The 21,281-nt window shown below is 48.5% G+C and overlaps 1 protein-coding gene across 2 annotated transcripts; it reads left to right on the top strand.

Annotated features, from left to right (window-relative positions):
- The first annotated feature begins 219 nt into the window (after positions 1–219).
- Positions 220–18,487, top strand: EIF4E2 (eukaryotic translation initiation factor 4E family member 2). 2 transcript variants are annotated; one of them, XM_082767148.1, is made up of 8 exons: positions 220–332; positions 803–917; positions 2,229–2,363; positions 4,728–4,832; positions 7,284–7,436; positions 7,526–7,662; positions 15,317–15,395; positions 18,006–18,487. In XM_082767148.1, exons 1-7 carry the CDS (start codon positions 313–315, stop codon positions 15,360–15,362), a joined length of 711 nt encoding a protein of 236 aa, XP_082623274.1. In that variant the 5' UTR covers positions 220–312; the 3' UTR covers positions 15,363–15,395; positions 18,006–18,487. The 2 variants fall into 2 exon arrangements, with proteins under 2 accessions (XP_082623274.1, XP_082623275.1); XM_082767149.1 differs by lacking the exon at positions 15,317–15,395.
- The last annotated feature ends 2,794 nt before the right edge of the window (positions 18,488–21,281 follow it).

Here is a 21,281-nt window from a genome sequence, read left to right as displayed (position 1 = left end):
TAAAGCCACGTAAACTTCCCCTTCTTTCCCTTGCCCCACGGGGCTGGCCCTAGCGCCACACCCAACATGGCGCCCGCCACCCTCCGCCACACTCAAGATGGCGGCCGGGTGCGTCGCTTTTCCGCTTCCGACGCTCTCCGCGCTCACGGCGCCGGGCCGAGGAGCGGCGGGGAAAGAGGGGGGGGGGGCGGAGGTGAAGGCAGCGAAGCGGCGGCTGGGGGCTCGCGGCCGGAAGTCGGGGGAAGGCTTTGGGCGGCGGACCCGGCGGGGCGGAAGTGGCGGAGCGGACGGAGGTGGCGGCAGCGAGCGACGATGAACAACAAATTCGACGCGTGAGTCGGCGGCGCGGCCTGCCTCGGGCCTGACGGGACCCGGCCCTGCTCACGGCCCCGCTCCGACACCCGGGGCCGCCCCGGGCTTGGCTACGAGTCACCGGGCCCTCAAAGCTCCCGGGCTGGCTCGGGGGTTCCCGCCTGGCCTCGGGGAGCGGGCCCGGGCCCGGGCCCGGCCGCTGCAGCCCCCGGTTGTGGCGAGGCCGCCCTCGGTGGGGAAGGGGCCGCGGCCGTGAGGTGCTGGGGGGCAGGGAGCTGGCTGCAGGCCCTGGTGTTGTGCCTGAGGTGGCTGCCACGGGTGCTGGGCGTGGGGAACGCCGCGTGTGGTGCTGGCCGCGTGGGCTGCCAGCCCGAGGTTTGTGACCTCGTGCCGTGTGGGGAGCTGGGGAGCGCAGAGCGGCTGGGTTTGGCGTGAAAGGTTTAGGCTGCGAGGTGTGACGCCTGCTTCCTGCGTGCCTTCTCCCTGTCAGATTGAAAGATGATGATAGCGGAGACCATGACCAGAACGAGGAGAATAACACACAGAAAGACGGTGAGAAGGAAAAGAACGACCGAGAGAAACCCCAGAGTACTACCAAGAGGAAGGTAAGGTGCTGGCACCTGCTTTCCCTCAGTAGGGCGTGAGGTGGGAGGGCTGGAGAGCCCTCAGTCCTGGGATAAGGGAGATGTCTTAAAGAGCTGTGGTCACTTCACGTGCTGTTACTGCGCTAGTGACAGCAGAGGGGCTGTGCTAGCATTTGAATAATTTGATTTAGTTTTCAAAGATATGTAATCTGAGGAGCGAAAGCTCCATTCACAGTTGCAGCAAGGCACAGCCAAGCTTTTGAGTAGAAATGAGTATAAAGCTTTGTTTTCTCCAAAAAAAACCCTTTTTTTTTGGAAGAGGACGTGGGAAGGACAGATTGACAGAGGTTTGCAGTTGGTTTACCAGGCTGTGTTTGTGCCACTGATAAAATGATTCAAGATGGAATCTCTGAGGGTCACATAGCTTTGTTAAGAAAGTGGATATATATATGTGGTTTTTTTTTTTTTTTTTTAAGTCTTGTACTTAATACTGTTGTGTCTGTAGTAATACAATCATTACAAACTTACTGTAGTCGAGAAGAGAATAGAGACTTAAGCCCTAGTTACTCCTGCAGCAGTATCTAGGGATGCATGATGGGGGCTTTGAGGCTTTTTTTCCCTGTCAGTTTTGACTCTTAGCTAATGAGTTCTTGTTAACCTCTTTTATGTGTATTAGAAGGCTTTTTAAATTGGAAGTGTATGTTTTGGAAATTGAAAAGACCTCTCTGCTGACTGCTAGCGATGGGTTCTGCCGAAGCTGCCATAACAAGTTCTGAGACAGACTAATCCTCCCGGAGTGGCGGGGTGTTGGTTGCTTAAGGGAGTTGTTGTCACCAAAGAGTTGTAATTGCTTTTGAATCATGGTTTAGCATAAATGAGTTTTACTCTTCCCAGAGATGAATGACTTCTTAATTCAGGAAAGCTAAACTTTCGTATTGCCATTTTTAGTTGGCAGTTTTTTTGTTTTTTTTTTTTTTTTTTTTGAGACAATCACAGTTAATTTAAAACAGCACCACTAAATTTTCCTTTTAGCTCTCATGAGAGATGCTTTTTTGTGACACTTCCCTGAGCATGTTATTATTTCCTTAGCCATCCCTGCACTGCAAATTTCTAATATTCTTAGGAATAGTCAGCTGCTGTTAGCCTAATGTTCCATGTCAGACAACTAACAGAGATGGTATTTATTTTTTTTCTGTAAAAAGAAGGATCAGATGTTTGTTTTATAATCCGTGAGGGCAGGAACGTGTGGTCTTTCGATGCTGTGAATATAATTATTTCCATTCCTGCTTCTGAGGAGTTTATAAGGGATAAGCAAAGTTTTCTGTTCTGCAGGCAGTTGTCCCAGGGCCAGCTGAGCACCCCTTGCAGTATAATTACACGTTCTGGTACTCCAGACGAACACCTGGGAGGCCTACCAGCTCGCAGAGTTACGAACAGAACATCAAACAGATTGGCACCTTTGCCTCAGTGAGTATATCCCTGTTGTGCTTGTGTCTCGTGAGCGTGATGTGGCCGTCGTCGCTGGCTTGCTGAGTGTGTGCACGTGGACGCTGTGCTTCTGCTGTCAGGAACAGAGCTGAGTGTGATGTGCCGTGACTTCCAGGTGAGTTCTTGAACCATACAGCATGGGACATGTCCTAAGCAGTTCTTTGCCCTGTGCTAGACAGCTGGAGTAATAACGATAGAAATAAAAAGAAGTCACATGTAGCTTCTGCTAGCTGCAGCAAATCTGGACAGGTAAGCAGGAGAAGAAAGCAACAACTCTTCTGGATGTCATGTAGCCGTGAAGCAGGCTGTACAGTCCCTCCCGATGCTGTGCCAAGTGTTTCCATCACAGAGAATAATGAACAGGCATCAGGTGGCTGTATATGCAAGCAGCTGTTGGCCTGGTGTCTGTTGCCTTTCTGGAAGTGATGAGTGAGGTGCATTTGGTGCTGCAGTGAAGTAGTTAACAAAAGCAAACTCCTCTCCCTTTTACCTTTTGCTGTTTACAGTTGTTTATTCCTAGAATGAAGGAAGTGCTGGAAGGGCGGGCAGTGTTGGGTTGTTTCATGGTGCTGGCAGTGTAAAACCATCATTAAGATGCCAAGGTACACAAGTAAAATAGGTCCTCGGTGTTACAGACACCACAAATAAAATCATTCTCACGGCTGGGAAGTGTACTGCCTGGTGGTTGCTTTGTTTGTTTGTTTTTAATCTAGTCGTTTCCCCAGATATTTCAAAGGCCCATGCAAAAATGAGTTCTTCCTACCAGTAAAACTATCTGCTGTGATGTGGGAATTTGTAAAAGAAAAGAATACAAAAATACCCTTTCATCTCTTCTGGAGGCTGCAAAAATATGCCTGTCTAGGCAGCTTGGTCGTGTTACTGCAACCACACAGGGTAAAGGTGGGAGGAATTGCTCTGAGCATGTTGGGTCGTGGGGAGCTACTGTTCCCCTGTGTGGTCAAGTACTTTTGGCTACTGCGTGGTGATCTGGCAATAACTTTGCAGTTTCTTGAATCAGTGTAGACTTAATAGCTCCTTAGAGGAAGAACTTCACGTGTTCTGTTGTCTACTCTTTTTTGCAAGGAGTTGCTGGGAATGCTAGAGTTCAGCTAGGATGGAAGGGTGTTGGCCAGAAGATCTGCTGATGTGTTTGTTTCCAAATTCTGTTAGAGAGAACAAGCTGCAGTAAGAATTGTCTGAGCCAAAATCTAGGTTTGGGTTTATTCTTTGCTTTTCAGTAGAAAGCTCTGAAAGCTTTTAAGTGCTAACCACTAGAGGGCATATGCACTTAGTGTAAGATTTTGATTTCCACACTGCGTTTGGATGTGTCGAACAAAAATAAATTGTATCCGGCCCCACCTCAGTTTTGTTTCATAATTATATTGGCTATAAAAGCAAATTCCTGCTTGGGTGGCTGAGATTGGAGGTTGGAGCAGAATTCCAAGGGCTGACCAAGTCATCAAGGTCTCTGTTGAAGTACTTGGGATGATGCCTAACCTCTCCAGCTTCGCTGCTGACCTGCTTAATAGCTCTTGTCTTACTGAGTAGAGTTCTCTTCAAACGTGGAAATTGGTGTAACCTCTTCTAGTGCCTTGTTTTGTTTTAAAGGTCCAGCCTCTCTAAAATCCTTTCAGAGGATCTCAAAGGATAAATATTTTATTTTTAAGAATTAAAAATGCACACCAGACTGAAGTAGACACGGGGGCTGTCATGATAGAAACTGGTATTTTTCAAGTGGTCAAAGTGTACCATAGGAGGCTATAAAGGGAACTAAAAATTTAAATAAAAGCTCTGAGTGGTGCCTTAAGATTTTAAAACAGCACCAGAATGCCTCTGTTGTCTTAAAATCTGGACAAGGCAAAATTAAATACAAAATATGTCTCGTTTGGAGGCTCCTGCAGTCTCCAGTAGCCCAGCGAGCAGTGGTTGAAGCAGGGATGATGTGGTCTTGTATAGGGAGGCTTGGCTTTGTTTGCTCTCGACACACATCCACTAATTAAAGTTTGGGCGTTAGGATTTACACGAGATGTCTGGCAACTGTTGTCTAGAGCAGATGCGATCTTAGCCTAGATTTCCTCGGACAAACACCAAGTATTTTTTGCAGGTACTTGTTGAATATTTCAAGTGGTCATCTGCTGATAGAAGCAATCAAAAACAGGCCACCAAGCTCTGATCCTACTGCTGCCTTATGGGTATCCTAACCACCACCCTTGTGCCAAGAAGGTAGAAGAGAAGAGGGAAGGTGGCTCTGGCTAGCTGGTATAGAAGGGGAAGCCTCTTCCTGTAGGAATCTTGGCTCTGATCTGTTTGGGCAGCCTCATTGCGTGGTTTGTGTCATTGCAGGTGGAGCAGTTCTGGCGGTTTTACAGTCACATGGTACGTCCTGGGGACCTGACAGGCCACAGTGACTTCCATCTTTTCAAAGAGGGGATCAAACCCATGTGGGAGGTGAGTTGGAACTCTCATTTCTGCCTCAGTATTATACCAGAGTGCTTCTACGGTGGACTCTTGTCACTAAAGGGCACTCCAGGCTTCTCTTGGGTGCAGCCCTTTCGTCTGGGTTTCCTGTAAAGTTCTCAGAAGCCTGTCCTTGTAACCTGGTAGTCCTGTGATCCTCTGGCAGAGGAGGGCTGGACTGCGTTGCCTGGAACCCAGTGAGGAGGGCATCAACAAACCTCTGTGCCTCCTACGTGTTGACATTTTCCCTTTATTACATCTTTGTCCAGTGACAGCACTGTGGGGTGTGGGGCTTTTCTCTAAATGGGCTCAACCTCTGTAAGTCGAGTCCAGCAAAGATGGAAACCAAACCTCCTTTTTCAGACAAGGAAGAAGGAACACACATGGTTAAAAGCCTACAGCTGTGCAGAGCTGGAGGTGGGAAGAAGACTTAGCCCTTCATTTGCTTTTTTTCTTTCCAAAGTACTCAGTTCGCTTGTGTTCATTCCTATCCAAATCTGTTTAAAAAAAAAATAATACATTTTTGCCCAGCAAAATACAAAAATGTATTTTTTGTCCAATTCCTAGCTGGCTTCCAGGACTGACCAATACCATTCGCAGCATGAGAATTTTATGTGTTGCTTTGCAGTACCTAATTATGCTGCTTGGTCCTGAGAAATTTATATGTGACCCTGGTTGGCAATTATTTTAAGCAAGGTGTTTTATAGCCAGTTACTGCAAATACAATTTATATAAAACGCTTAACCCTCTTTGGGCTTCCAGCGAGCTAGCTGCTCTCATAATGTGTCAACCAGAGAGACCACAAGTTAACAGAATTCCTATAAAGCATTTCCCTGTAGCCATTTTAAGTAGGAGGTGGAGAGGTTCTTTGTGGTTTTTTTTTTTTTTTTTTTTTTTTTTTTACTTCTGGCCACAATGCCTTCTTGTATTTCTAGAAGAGGATCCTTGCTGCTGCCCTTCTCTTTGCTGCTTGCTCTGCAGGGCTTTGTTTATGTTCCTTTCTCTTTCAAATTAATCCTTACATGCTGCAATTTTCGTAAGCACATATATGTGCCTGTAGCTCTGATCTCTTTCAGGATCCATCTGTGCCTTTTCTGGGTAAAGTCAGGAGCAGTAAGCGTAATGTTCCCTTGTGATTTTCTGGGCTGCAGATCATTATTATTCTGGTAAAGGGAAATCAAATGCTTGACTGAACCGAAGCTTGTTTAACCTGAAAGAAAACTAATGATAACCATAAAACACACAATACAGCATCTGCCTCCCAATCACTGTTCTCTTTCTAGCCTTGAACCTGCTTAAACCACATTTGAAGTATTTTGAGCAATACCACTTTATTTTCTGATCCCCATTAGGCAGTGTGGAACATTTGAGGAGCTAACCTCAACTCTGTTTATAAAGGCTGAGGTGTAGACAGCTTAATTCTTAGAGTGGAATGTTTACAACGTGGCAAACAAGGATGCTCAGTCAAAAAGCATTTTGCATTTCATAGGAGTATGCCACATTCCCAGGGTTTGTGCCGAATGGGATTTTTCACCTTGCATGTGGCTGCTGTCACACTTTGAGGTTTGTCTGGAGCTGACACCTCCCCCTTTCAGCACGGGCTTCAGCACATACATGAAAACTGGGGATCTGCTGAATGCTGATGTTGTGCTGCCGTTTCCACGTTTGCTCAGGATTGCTTCATTAGCACTTGCTGTCTCTGAGAGCACACAAACGTTTAGTTTTTTGAAGCCCTAACAAAGCTCTAAGGCTAAAATAAAGCGAGCTTTGTTACATGAAGATGGATGGGGCTGCATTGCCTAGCATCTACAAGGTGTGACCCAGAGGGAATTGCAAGTGATTTGGCCAGGGATGTCCTGTGTTTACAGTTCCCCATGAGTTCTCTGTTTCTGTCCTAGACCTCCCTTCTCCTTCCCTTCCTAATTGCCACCTCTTATACTTTTTCCTACTTCTCTCTTTGGCTTTGGATGGAATTTGTTCCCCTCTCACCTTGTAAGCGTTGCCAGCTAGTGTCATACAAGGGAATGCCACAGTGAGCATTCTGCACAGAGGATGAGCTGCTCTTGGATGTAGGCGTGTGTTCCCTGAAGCAGGGGAGTCTGTAGCAGTTTTCAGTACAACATATGGAGTTGCAATATTGAGGTGACAGACTGCGTGCTCAGCATAAGTATTTCCTTTCTTCTCTCCCCTGATTTTTGGGTATTTCTGTGGGTCAACACGGACTGGATCTTGAATTCAGCTGTATGTGTGATAATGTCAGTGGCTCCTGGTATGGGGGTATACTCTGCTGGTATGGGGGAGAAGTGAAATGCCTTTGCTTGAAAGTACCTCCAAATACCAACCACCCAATCAATACGTGCTCCTGTCAGTGGCTCTGCTGTCTTGTGGGAAGGAGAAAAATTGCTGGAGGGAAACAAATCGATTTCTTGCCCGTCTTCCTAGGACGATGCCAACAAAAATGGTGGTAAATGGATTATCCGTCTGCGAAAGGGCTTAGCATCGCGATGCTGGGAGAATCTCATTCTGGCGATGTTGGGAGAACAGTTCATGGTGGGGGAAGAAATCTGTGGGGCAGTCGTCTCTGTCCGATTCCAGGTAAGCTGCTCTGAGAACCGGCCTGTACTTCCATTGGGCAGGGCTACAAAAAGCCCCCATCTGCTTACCCCTTCCGTACTGCTCCGTAGGAGGATATTATCTCGATATGGAACAAGACAGCCAGCGACCAGGCCACGACAGCCCGGATACGCGACACGTTACGAAGAGTGCTCAACCTACCTCCCAACACCATCATGGAATATAAAACACACACCGACAGCATCAAGTACGTGCGGTGGCAGGGGGAGGGCCCGCTGCTGGTTGCATGCGTGCTTGAGCAATTTAATGCAGGGCGCAAGAATCGAGGGGAGCGCTCACGTGCGTTGTGGTTCTTGCAGACAGCAAGACAAACAGCAGCAATTGTTGCCAGCGCGCTTTGAAAGCCAAATATCTGTATCGTTATTGTGTTGTTCTCAGGGACATTTGGTTCTAATAGTAAGACCTTATTCTTTTTGAGCGTGTAGTTCTGGGTTTTGTTAGCAATCCACCCAGCCTGTCACTTCGGAGATGGGCAGCCCAGTGTGGGGCTGCGGCTTGATGCATTCAGAGACGTGTGCAGTGGGGGGGACGAGATCATTTGAATAAATAGAGATTCAGGGGAATAAAGTGCGGAAGCTAAAGGGATTTATAGTGCCATTAGACTTATAAATGTTCTTGGGAAAGTGCTGTGTGAATTTACAGTGCTGTACAAATGATTTCTAATCATAATAAACGTCGTATATTAAGTCTTCCAGGCCCTGGTGACAGAGGCTCTTTAACAAGACTGGAAGATCACAGTACACAGAGAGGACAGCTGTATTTTCAAATAAACCTATTACAGCTTACCATACCAGGCCATTCAGGGTGACTTTTATTCCCACAACGTGACAAAGACTTGCACATATAGGTATTAGTTGTAGGTGAATAATGTAATTTTTTCTTAAGTATATTATGAACCAATACACCAATTAGGTCATATGGGTTAAATTAACACTTGGAAAGGTGCAACCAGAAAAAGAAGTGAAACAAATTAATAAGACATTGATAGAGTAGCAAGCTTTCTAATCCAACCCTTAATCAAGGTCCAAGTACCATTCGTGACCTATTTCATTGTTAGCTTGTCCTTTCCATAGAAACACCTTCCTAGATAGCACGCCGAGGAGAGTTTGGTGGGCTTAGTCCTGATTTTAGCAGAAAGCTAGCTTCTGGTTGCATCCAGTTTTGGGTGTGGGTCACTAGCAATAACACGCAGGTCTGCTTAAACTGCCTTTTAGGCATCTAGTGCTCCACATGGCCCTCCTGCCTGTGTGTGTGGGAAAGAGAAGGGAAGGGGAAATTATTATTATTGACAGAGTATTTTCCAGGCAGCTTTTTGGTTTCTGAAAGTTCCCACTTCTGTTGAAACCTCCTACTCATGGTTTTGCTGGTAACATTTCTCATGTGCTTATTGCCAGGAGAGGGCACTATCAGCTGTCTGTCTGTGTTAGGAGATAGCAAAGTGCTCATGTGGACACATTCCAGGATATTTTGCTTCTGTTCAGCAGCAGCAGGCTGCAGCCTGTGGTAATGTGGCTTTGTGGTGTAAGAGGGGAGATGTTTATGTTCTCCCTGACTCTGTAAGGAAAGTTGTGTTCCAGCTGAGATGTTTGTTTGTGTAGCAAGTTTAGGATTTAAGTGATGTGGCTTTTCCTTAATAAGCTCTCCCCACCAGCACGTCCTATGAAGCCACAGAATGCTGCTGTCGCCATGTTTGTAACTGGTTTTGCTCTGGCAGGTGCCAGTCCTTGAGCAGTGCATCCAGCCTGGTGGTCTGATTTCCCTACAATAGTGTAACAGACCCTGTTTGCTGCCCTCTCTTGCTGCATAGCATCAAAGTTTCATTTTACTCTTCTGATGTGTGCTGCAAGAGAAGCTTGTCCAAGAACAACAGGTGTCGGAGGAGCCAGGCTTAGTAGTTCGGATGACGGTCGGGAACAGTTGTTAAATAGCAGGCTGACTTGTCTCCCACTTACTCTCCTGTGGGCAGGAGTGATAGGGAGAAGTTTGGTTTGCTGGTGTCCTAGCGAGGTAGGTCTGAGCAGTTAAACTTCCATCGTGTCTGGTATCATGAGAGCTCTTCTTTCCACGGCCTCACTTGAGCTGCAGCAGTGTGATTTCAGTGCCGTCCCACATCTCCTAATGGCACTGGTGTAATTCAGAGCAGAGCTGCTTGTCAGGGGGGTTTGTGTGGTGCTGCACGGACCGACTTATTGTGCTTTTCTCGCCTGGTACCAGCTCTAGCACGGAGGGAGGAGCTGCAGGCAGCCAGCTGCAGTGGCAGCGGGGCGGTGATGGTGCCTGCTTTGTTGCCAGAGGAGAGCAGGACAGCCCCAGCTCTCAGCCTGCCTCTGCTTGGCTGTGCCTCGCATCATTAAGGTTTTCTCACTAATGAAGAATCTCTTGTGTAACTAGTTCTATCCTCCATAAAGTCTGGCTCCTTTTCCTCACCCATCCATCAAGCCCTGTTGAAATACTGTCCGTCATGAATAAACTCCACTTATGCTGTGCATGTACCATGTGATTTATGACTCAGGAGGGCTTTCTAGCCAGCACTCTATATTCACACTCTGGCTGTGTTTTATGAAAGGCTCTAATGGAAGAGCTGTGCTGTAGGCTTTGTCAGGGCTGCCTTTCTAGGGGGGCTCGTGGCATTTTTCATTTGTATGGGCTGCATCTCTCCACTAGAGCTCTGCTCATGTGCAGGGTTTGATTGGCATTGATTGTGCTTCAGGGAAGGGAGCACGCTTAGCAAGAAAAGAACAGGCGTTTCTCAAAACCTTGACTTCTAGGTAGTGAATTGACCTGGATTAGCTTTTGACACACTGTAAATGAATGCTTCTGTAGAAATTGGTAGCATGCCCCTCGCTGTGGAACCTGAGCACTGTGTTTCAGGTTTTATATATTCCTTTTGTGATGTTGCATTTCATATTAACTCATTTTTAGACACCATTTTTCATGAGTTGTCAGTGAGGCTGCAGCCCCCTTTGTTTCAGAAGGCGGTGGTGCTGCCAAGCTGCTTTGGAAAAGTATCTGTTGCTTCACAGCTATTCCAAGGACCTATTCTGCATTCCGTCCCTTCAGCTCTCAGTGGTGGGGCTTGTGCATTTAGCTAGATAAGCAGATCTTTCATTGCAGTTTTCCCATGTTCGTCCTTTCTCTTGCTTGCAATATTGACAAGCTGCCTAAATCCCAGCAACTGGAAGGGTCAGCCTAGTCTGTATTAATTTCCAATCTTGTTGGAAGAGCTAGAGAAATCTGTTGGACTCTGCTTAATTCCAGGGGATTTATAGTACCTTAGGCGTTACAGTGCTGAGCACCTGAAAAGAACCTGTGACACTTTTTGGGCTACTTTGTTTCAGCAGCTGGAAAGAAAGCACTTCTTTGTTCTCTCAGAGGTGGATGAAGAGGTGCACTCACCTGAAGTGAGCCACTTCATAGGTCCTGTTCATCAGTGTTGTTAACCTTGGCGGTGACAGCGTCCAGCAGGTTACAGACAGCAGTACTCTCTATGGTTTGAAATTAAGGAAAAAAAGGAAGAAAAAAGTCTGTTTTGCTGTCACAGGAGGTGTAATGTTGTTGATTTTTTTTTTTTTTTGAAAGCAGTGTTGCTGACCACAACCTACTCAAGTCTCGGTGAAGCCACTGAAATTATTCAGGCAGGTGTCTGTAGTGAGCGAACTGCAGTCAGGAGTGTGGTGGTTGGGAAATGATCACCGTAAGGTTTGATTTCAGTTTTTTTTCAGGTGTGTAGTGTAAAGGGCTTGGCTGTCCTGCATACACCCTTGCTCTGCCTGGGGTTATCAGCCTTTTTTTTTCCCGTTCTCCTAACTGTGGGGTTGGTGGTCTCCTGTGCTGAGAGCTCCCACCTGGCAGAACCATCCAGGAGGCCCAGGCAAGTTCAGCAGCGCTGCTTCGTGTGACAGGAGAGGCCAGACCTTCACAGTGTGGCCATGCTGCTGGCTTCCCCTGAGCCGCCTGGGTCGGAAGCATTTTGGTCGCTGGGTGACTTTATGGATCGTCCTGTCAGCTCTAAAGCAAGGCTGCTTTTTTCTGAAAACAAAGCTTCAGTTATTTGTAAGTGCCTGCTGCAGTGAGAGCTGAGCAGCGTATAAAACTCTCCCTTCCTTTCAAAGTCACCACTGATAACTAATGGGACGGCTCGAGTAAATGAGAAGAATAGTTGATCTTAATAGGGCTGGCACCGGGTTCGTTTCACTGCAGGCAGTTGGAGGAAACGGCCTTGGACTATATTTTGGCTAGGAAACAAGCAGATATCCTAAGGAGGGAGAAAGGGTATGCGCTGCAAGAAGAGTGCAGGGGCAACGTTCTCGTGCCAAAAATAAAAAGGGGAGGCAGGGAATGAGGTCTTGAATGCAAGGGAAATATGACAGGAGAAATCCTCATGGAAGGGGGAAGTGTTTGGCAACGTCAGTGCCCCTGAGCCAGTAGGCTGGAGGTGGCGGGCTGAGGAGAAGTCTCCTTTGTTGTGTCGGAGTTCAGCCAGTGCTTTAATTACTGTGTTAACTCTGTTATGTTTTTGTAGCGCTGGTTTTCATTTGCCTGCTGATTTCCAAGGACGTTAGGAGTTGATACTCTTCGGTGCTGCCATCCTGTTTGTACCAGCTTTGCCTTTGGCTGTTCAGATGGTGTGTGCAGGGTTAACCTTGTTTAAAGTTACACGGCTTCCACGTGGGGCCCTAACACTGCTGCCTGTCAGCGGCAGGGCAGGTTGCCCTGGGTCTTGCCAGCTCTAGAGAGCTGCGTTGCTTCACCCTCATTCCATCCAGTCTGACAAGAGGAATAAAAGCTAGAGGAGGGTGGTGAGGTTCCAGACCTGAGGCCCTGCAATACTGGCTTCATTTGTTTGTTGCTCCTTTCTCCAATTCCAGTAACACTTCCAGGTGCTGGAAGTCTAAGAGCACTTCCTTAGACTTGGGCTTTGACATGATGGGTTCGCTGACTTGTTCTTGATCACCTTTGTATATTTTATTCAGAAAGGTCTCTTCGTACGAGGTTCCCATATCATGGTGGCCTATCTCTTACCAAAGAAGCCACTATAATCTATTCCATGTTTCTTTTCAAGGAGGTCAGTTCAGATGTGTACATTTCAAAGCCGTGGTGGCTTCCCTCTTAGCCTGTGCTACAGATTGCCAGATATAGGAAAGGATTATTTCAGGCTACCAGAATACCAGATTTTTTTTTAAAGCTGTTGGTCTGTAGGCTTGTCACAAGGTTCCTGGTGGCTTTGGGCAAACCCTTTAACCACTCTGAAGAGCATGAGGAGAGGGACGGTCTCTGGGGAGTGTTCTGAAGGTAGCATGTGCTATGAGCTCCCCACCTCTGTTTTTAGCTACGGAAGCAGATGGAAGGGAGGCAGGGCCGCACAGAAAAATATCAAGGGGAACTGCTAGGACTTTGAGGGTGCTGTGGGGAGAGCTGCCGGCACTACTTGCACAATTGTGATTTGGAAAGTCCCTTGAAGCTGCTGTGGTTGCTCTTCCTCTTTTTGCTCTGCTGGTGGCTCCTTTTTTGCATTATTTTTTTTCCTCCAACTTGCTGAGGATAAAGGGAGCCCTGCTTGCATCCCCACTCCGGGTAGTGGGGGAGAGAGTGGGAAGTTTCATCAGTTGTGGGTCAGGAATGAGCGTGGAGGACCAGCTCTGGCTGGCTTTATTTAGCCTGCTAATGTTTCCATTTCCCATCTGTTCAATGGGAATAACCCAAGTGTTGGGGATCAATTCACTGAGTATCTGATCGCTGCACAGACAGTATAGCACCGAGGTACTAAAAATGTCTATACATAAAAATAACCTCTTAGACTTTCTGGCACCGTGCCTTTGGCACATCGCAGGCCATAAAGATTCTGCCAGATGAAATTAACTGGCAGCCTCGTTCGGTACGAAATGGAGAGCAGTTTGCTCTGCTAGCATAGCTTAGGTACATTAGGGCAGACACATCTTAGTGGATTTTTTCAGTCAAGTCAGCAGATAGTTGGAATAATTAGTGCTATAATATGTATGAGGGTCTAAACTTAAAAATTCTTGGCTGGGAGATCTTTTTCTCTGTCTGCGAGAAGGACTTGGCAGCTGAAGGACTATGTGCGTGATGTTATGTGATGTTGGAACAGGGGACTCCTTGGTTTGAAAGGGCCAGTACATCATCAATTATGTTGACAAATAACCTTGTGTCCCTTTTGTAGAGAAAAGTTATCAATTTGGGTAGAACTGCAAGAGAAGAAAGAGAAGATGTGATCGGGGGTGATGGAAATGTGGTAGAAATGGGAGCATGGGAGGCAGAAGGGAAGCCATGAAGCTAGAGACGAAGCTGGAGATGTAGCTAGCTTTCCAACAGCATTCAGCAGCGAGGAGGAATTCAAGTCAAAAGTTTGTCTTTCCCTTAACTTTCTTCTGGAGGGAGGCAGTTGTACCCCCAGTGTCTGGTACCGTGGCTTCAAGGGTTGGTGTCTGAAGATCAGCTCAGAGATTCCAAGTAGCTTTGGGACTTCTGTGGATGACTGTTACTTGTCCCTCCTCCTCAAGATCAGAAAGGTTTTGTGCTCCCATGGGTGCTCAGAAGATGGTTTTTGTCCCCTCAAAAGAAGGATTTGCTGTCCTGTCTTATGGGAAGGTAGTGTCACAGATCCAAGATGGGCATCACAGTGGCCCATTCTTGCTGTTATTCTCTGTTAATTTGGGCTGCGACTTTGCTGGGAAAGAGCATGTGACAACTGAGGTGCTTTTGTGGATGCTGACTGGGAGCTTGACTGTGTGAGGTTCAGGTAGGAGCCTGTGGGTCTGTTTGGGGCACGGATGCTGACTAATAGAGAATTTCCGTTTCTGTACTCCCCTGTAATGTTGATGACAAGGTGAGGTAATGCAGAGAACAAGATATGAGGTAGCCGCAGCAAAGTACCAGCGACAAGGTCTGCGGAACAGCTTGGGTTTATGGCTGACCTGGGTTCCCTTTAAGGTCCCTCCTGCTCCATGGGACTTTGGGGTTGGTAAATGGCTTGGCATGTGCTGTAGGCATCAACACTGTTTTGCTGGGCCTGGAGAACGATGAGGTTCTTTGGCATCTCTCATCCCAGCAGATAATAGTCATGCTCACGTTAACCTCAGCATCTTTTCCCTGAGAGGGCTTTCAGTATTCTGCCTTCGTAAAACAGACAGCAATTTTTCAGTCTGCTAGCTTTGTCCGTCAGTAGCATCCTCCACCAGGGAATGCAGCGTTAGGCCTGTCCCTCTGACTTGTCTGAAAACGTTTTCGTTTCAAAGAGCTCTGGTGTTTTTACTGGGCTGTCGTTAACAATGCAGGTTTACAGTAGGAAGTGAGACTTTCTAGTAACGATGGGATTCTGCCGCCTGATGGAAGGATGATAACTAAGCCACGTGGCAGTAAAAACACCCTGTTGGAGGGATTGCTACATACTCAGATACGTGGTGAAGCATGAGGCCAGTAACCAGCTGGGTTTAACCAGCCAAGAAGCGTGACAATCCTCCAGAAACACGTAACGTGGGCTGTTCTATCACTGGTAGGAAACGGATCTTCCGTGTGCGACTGGGAAGGTCGTACCTGTCCCTGGGTATTAATGTGGCTGTATCGCCAGCAGCCGGTGGGAACGCTTCATGGCTGTGCAGAACGTAAAAGCTGCCTCGCGCTGTCAGATGTTTGGCTGGGTTTTAAGGATGCTTCTATCCACTAGGGCTATCAGAGAATATTGCCTTGCTCTCTGAAGACAAGTGCCTTTCAAACGCCATTGAATGTTTCTGCTCTCGTTAAAAGTTAAGAAGCCTTTGATCTGAAGTGCTGTTTTTTTTTTTGTTTTTTTGTTTCATTTTTTTTTTTTCCCTCTGGCTTGCCAGGGCCTGGGAGGAGTTTCATGGCCTGGTGAACAGCAGTGGCCGCTGATCGAACGCTCCCCCTCCCTCTGTCACACGCAGGGTAGGGCCTCATCTTTCTTCCTATGTGACTTCACGGCATACCTCTCAGCTTCCAACCCTCTTCCCGTGGGCTGGCATGTTTTCCTCTTGCCTCGTGGGCCTGATGGTGGCCTCATCCCACTACTGGCTCTTTCCTAAAGGTCAAAACATATTTTTCCGCCCCCCCCCCCCCCCCCCCAACCAAAGGCACCGACATTCACAGTGGTCTGCATTCACTCAGCATTTTCTGATACAATGCTGCGTGCTGTTTTGCTAATGTGTCCTTCCTCTGTGCGAGCCGGTTGTATCCCAGACCTAGTCCCAGGAGGCTGAGAGGTACGTCTTCAGCTTGGGTCTGCTGCCTAGGGCTGACTGTTAGTGGTAAATGAATGCTGAGCACATCCCTCGGATGGACACCGCGAGAGGCGCCCGGAGCTTGGCATACACGCCTCTGCTCCTGACAGTGGGCTGGGGCAGAATAAATTAGTCTGTCAATAAAAGCTTGTTCAGGAAGGACACGCAGGAGCTACTGTATTTAGAAATAATAACGCTGTGGCTAATGAGATGAAACCACCTGCTACTTCTGGTAACGGCAACCGACCACGTGCAGGGAAAACAGCAAGGTGAGCTCGGTGCCGTTGTGAGCCTTGCAGCTCAGATTGGTTTCCCCTCTAACCCTGCTTCCCCGACAGCAGGCCATTTCCTAAAAAGAGATCTAGCACAAGGCCTGGTGAGGAGGGTTGTGTTTGGCTGTAGCCAAGTGGGATTGCTGCACTGCTGAGTGCCAGAGTAGAGGAATCTGCTGGAAGGAACATTCCCCAGCCCAATTCTTACCCTGTGGTGGAGTGTAGCTGCTCCAATGCAGCTGAGCATCGAGGGGTCACTGGGAATCCCTCTGCTCCCAAACCCTCCTTCCGCAGCTTTGGGCAAGCAGTGCTCTCATGGCCTGCTCTGAAGTCACGGCTGAAATAACCTTTCCTCACCGATTTGGCTTTTTGTGAGGATCGATGTTTACAAAACATCACGCAGGCACATAGGAGTGTTTTTATTGTTGAGAGGACATTCAAGTGACCTTCCAGAAGAGAAAACAAGCTCACTTCATGAAACACCAGGCTCAGAAGGCAGAACATGTGCCAAGTGGGTAGGAAAACAGTGACAGAGTTGGTTTAGCTCTCGACTGTAGTGAGCTACCCACCAGGGAGAGCAGTGGTGAGCAGAGGGCCAGGGCACCACGATAGGGGTGAAAAGAGGGGAGCTGTAGGAACCTGCCCAAGAAAGAACTAAACTCTGCCATCCTCCTGAGGTAGATGACATGGGTGAAAGTACTGAATGGGACGGAAAGTCTAATTGCTGTTGCAAATTAACTGGAATCCAGTTAATGAATCCTGAATCATGTTCCCAGATGGCAGCACAGCCTGCTTTGTTTGCAAGTACAAAGGTGAACCCCAGTCTCCTACAGATGGCCTCCAGCATGGTTTTGTGCTGTCATGTAATAGCAGAGTAACTTGTTTAACTCTCCTAAAGAGTGTTTTTGACTTCCTTCTGCTCCTCCAGCTCTCCAGCTTGCCTCCTGGAGCTGTTCCAGCATGCACTGTACTGTGATGTTACAGCTACCACGTGGCTTTTAGCAGCACACAAAGCTAGCTCAAGGGTTGAAACGGGGTTTTACAGCCCTGCAAAGCACCTTGCTTCTGAAGCCGTGAGCTGCCTTCACTCTTCAACACGGCTCTGCCAATTTTTTGTGATGTATGCTGGGTTATCCCTAGGTGCTTGGTTTGGGCATCTTACTGTCCTGCCCTCTTAGGGGAAGGGGCACCAAACCCGTCCTCTCCAAGTAATTGTCATCTCGTTTAATTGCCTTTGAATAAGAAAAAAAGAGTAAAAAACCAACAACAACTCCCCAACCTTTTTATTAATGAGTAAATGTGGTTTGCCTGTTGCTGCTGCTCACAGGCCAGCAGTAAGCATTAACACAGGTTTCTGTAACCTGCCCCATCTTCAATTGCTGCCTCGTGCTGCAAGATGACACAAACGAAGGTTGTGGACCAGCAATCCTTTCTTTGGCAGTAGTCCCATGGCTGTACTCACGTGAGTAAAAGCTGCTGAAGAAGCTCTGCTATTTAAGCTTTGGAGAATGTCCTCTTTGGATTAAATATTCTTTCAAGGCAGGAAAGACCAGAGGCCTAAACTTATTGATAGTGGGACAAAAGGAACTAGCTATGAGGCACTGAGGCAGGAGAAGGCTTCACTGCCAGTATATTTGTGCTCCAAGCAGAATCCCTGAGGGCAAACATTTAGGAAGGAAGGGATCTTGCAAATTGTTTAACTCCCAGAATCTGTCAGAGAAGTTTGCAGTGCCTGTCGTGCTTTGTTCACGGGAGATACCACTTTTTTGATTCCTGCTGAATGGGAACAAACCAAGAGCTTGTGTTGAGGTGTTCTGGAGCAGCAGGTTGGCTTAGCAGGAAGTCTGTAGTTAGCAAGTTCTGCTTAGGAGGTTTAACGAGCATTGTTTTGGGTGACAACACATTGCTGGGATGGCAGCACTGATAGCCACGGTGGGTGGAACCTTGGGGTGCTGTGATCTGACCAGTGCGTATCTTTAACCTCTTTTTTTCCCTTTGTTTTCCAGGGATAATTCAAGCTTTCGAAACACAAAAATCACATTGTGAGAACAAGAGTTGGCACTAAGCTCCTCTCTCCGTGTTGAAAGCACTGAGAGGTCTCCACCAGTGCCCTCCGACCTCTGAAGGGACTCATGGGCCACTCTCGCACTCCTCCTTGGAGGAAGGATCCATCTGAAGCCCTCCAGCAGCGGTGATAATAGAGGCTGATTTTGTCATACACAAACTTTTTTAGCAGTGGGGCGGGAGGCCAACCTTTCAATTAGCAGCGTGCCCTCGGGGCCGCATCTTGCAGCACTTTCCTCTCTTTCTGTACACGGCATGCAGGATCTCTGGGATTCTGCCTTGACGTCGGAGCCTTTTGCTGAGGGATACCAGTATTAAAAAATCTCTCTGCAGCTGGGAGGAGCTTCCCAGTTGAGAGTCAGCCCTATGGTTTTCAAATGCCCACTTTCAGCTCTGCCAATAAATTATTGGGTCTCTTTGTTTCTTTCAGTCTTTTTATTTTTATTTTTTTGGTCTGAAAGTGATGGGGCGGTATTTCCCTAGTCTGTGGTAAGACCATAGGCCTGCTTCTTTGGGTTCCATAGGGCAACTTCCTCTCAGCTACCTACCTGCGTGACCTTCATGATCTGGAGCTACAGATATAACTTAAAAAAATTAGGTTGCTTTGTCTTTGCATCTTCTTCATACTCCCTGCTCAGCAGTGCCTTGCACCCAGCCTTCCCTGCTGGGGAGAGGGCTGCAAGCTGCCCTTAAACTAGGACAAAGAGATGCCTGGTGTCACTTAGTTGCTTTATTCCAACTGTCTCAGTGGAGAACCATCAGGAAAAGCTGAGTGCAGGGCTCTGTGTGCTTCTGTGGGTGGCTGAGGTCTGCAACTCTCCAGCCCTCTGGGAAATTGGACCCCAGTGGCTGTAGCAAAAGAGGGTGATGGCTTGGATGATGGCTGCTGTGTGGAAGCTGTGACCAGAAGAGGGACTGAGGGTGACCCCTTGTCTTCTGTCCTCTGGGGTGAGGCTGGACTTATCGGTTGTTGCTTGGAAAGACAGCAAGGCTGCAGTTCAGATGCCACAGAAACAACAGGAGCTAATTATTTCCTCTGATGCTGCTTGAGTACAACACTAATTGTGCTCATTAACAGCTTTAGCCTTTCCCCTCTTCCTTGGGGAATAGCACAATTGCCTTTCATTTTGAATAGAGCCTTTGCATCGGGCCTGAGAGGGAGGCTCTGGCCAGAGCTGGGGCACACCTCCTGCCCTGGGCACTCAGTCCCAGTGCAGAGGGGCTGCTGGGACCAGTTTGGTCGTGACCACAGAACCAGTAGCCCGTGGGGGAGAGATACCAGCCTTGAGGACCAGGAGACCTCCAGCCTTATGGCTCCAATCACAAATTCCTGGTGTTGTTATTGAAGTCTAGACTGAAGGCAGGCAGGACTGGCAGAGAAGGCAGCCTCAAGTATTCTTCTGAGGGGTTTGTTTTCCACGTTGAAGGTTTCAGTCCGAGGCAGTAGCGCAGTGACTGATGACTGCCTGCTCCCCGTGGCCACGCAGCTTGTGCCTGCTGGCACCTGGCTGGGCAGGAGGGCAGGGCAGTTTCCCTGGCTGTAGCATCACTCTTAGTGTTTCTCAAGACCCCACGGTCCCGTTCCTGCTCCTGCCACTTGTTTGCCACCAGCTTTCAACCAAATGCTCTTTCCCAGGCGCAGTTTGTTTTCCCTGCTGTGATCAGGTACTACTACGGCTGCTACTTAAAATTCCTTTTAAATACAACCCTCCCCTGCTGCTCTCTGGTATTTGTTAGGGGGATTTAGTTGTAATTACATTTTGGCAATCTAAGCAAAAATAGCCTAGCAAGGCAAGGCTGAAATACTAGCTGCAGGCTCCTTTTATCCACAGCGCATTTAGCTTCTTGCAGATGACATCACTTAGGTTTTTAGTCCTGTTGTTGTGCCCAGCTGCGCGTCGCGTCCACCTCTGCTATTTCATGTACTCGCCCACTTCTTGCTTCTCATGCCCTGCGCCTAAGCTGGTGCTGATGAGCGCAGGCTTGCTATTAAATCGGAAAATGCTGCAGTCCTGCTGTGCTCGCCCTTAAATACTCATTGCGAGAGAGATGCAGAAGAGCCCTTCCCCTGAGGCTGTGCCTCCCGCTGCCGCTGTGGTTGAGATTTGGAGGAACTCGGCACCAGTTCCTCTTGCTCAGGGAGCGAGCTGGCTGGGACCTGGAGTTTGCCCTCTTAAATGTTACGAGGATTCGTGAGGGCAGAAGAAAAGTGGTGTTCTTTGATCGGTGTGAAGCACTGGATTTGGTGCTTCCACTGGGTTGGGGAGGGATGGAGCCAGATTGGTTTCTGAGCTGTGCTTTTGGGTTGTGATCTACCGTGTCCTGCTAGTAAGAGTGGTGAAAAGATAGCCACGGGGTTGTCTGGGAGGGGAAGCAGCCTCTGTTGCACCCTAGGAGGAGGTTTCAGATCCTCTTCAGATAGCAAGCCTGAGCAGGAGCCCCAAATCTGCGGTGAGCCTTGACCTTCCCTGTTCTCTTCATCCCAAAAAGGCTTTGTCCACCCTTAAACTTACTCAGATCCGCGTGTAGCTTCTTTTGAGGAAACCAGCAGCACGTTGAACCCCTTCAAGCCACAGAACCCATCCCCAGGGCTTTGCTTTCCCCAGGGGTTGCTGGGCTGTGGCAGGTTTGTGAGCCCTGCCTGTCCGCTGGTCCAGCAGGAGCTGACGGCTGGGCTGGGGTTGTCTGGTTCAGGGAGTGATGGTGAGGAAGCTCGCAGGGCTGGGGACTCCAAACCAGGACCTCCTGTCCCTTCAGCCACTGTGGGACTTGGGACAAGACACGACTGTGTGTGGCTGTGGGGGGACAGGAGCGTGGTGCTGCCACCCACCAGCGAGATGGCCGTGTCCTGGAGGAGTTTCGTGCCCCAGGACCTGGTCACCTCACCCAGATCACGGCCAGGGGGCTGTGCCCAAGCCCAGGTGGGTGGGAGCCATCCCTGCTGCTCTGAGGGGCCAGCTTAGAGCTCTGGATCCGCCTGGTCTCTGTGCCACAGGCATCACGCACCTCTGGGGACGGGGCAGGGAAAGCCACCTTGCAGAGGGCACGGGGCAGGCTGGCACAGCCGGACGGATGGCTCCTGGCCGTGACCAGGCTGCGAGCACCCAAGAGAGGCACGTCTCAGCTGCTGGGGGTTTGCTTCTCCCCCTCCCATCCGTGCCCTCACCTCTGGCAGTGCCAGCAGCCGGTTGCTGGCAGCATCCAGCTCATCTCCAGCA

Source organism: Aythya marila (genome assembly GCF_965140915.1).
Source record: "Aythya marila genome assembly, chromosome: 9".
Classification (NCBI taxonomy): domain Eukaryota; kingdom Metazoa; phylum Chordata; class Aves; order Anseriformes; family Anatidae; genus Aythya; species Aythya marila.
This window is presented reverse-complemented; position numbering and strand designations above follow the sequence as displayed.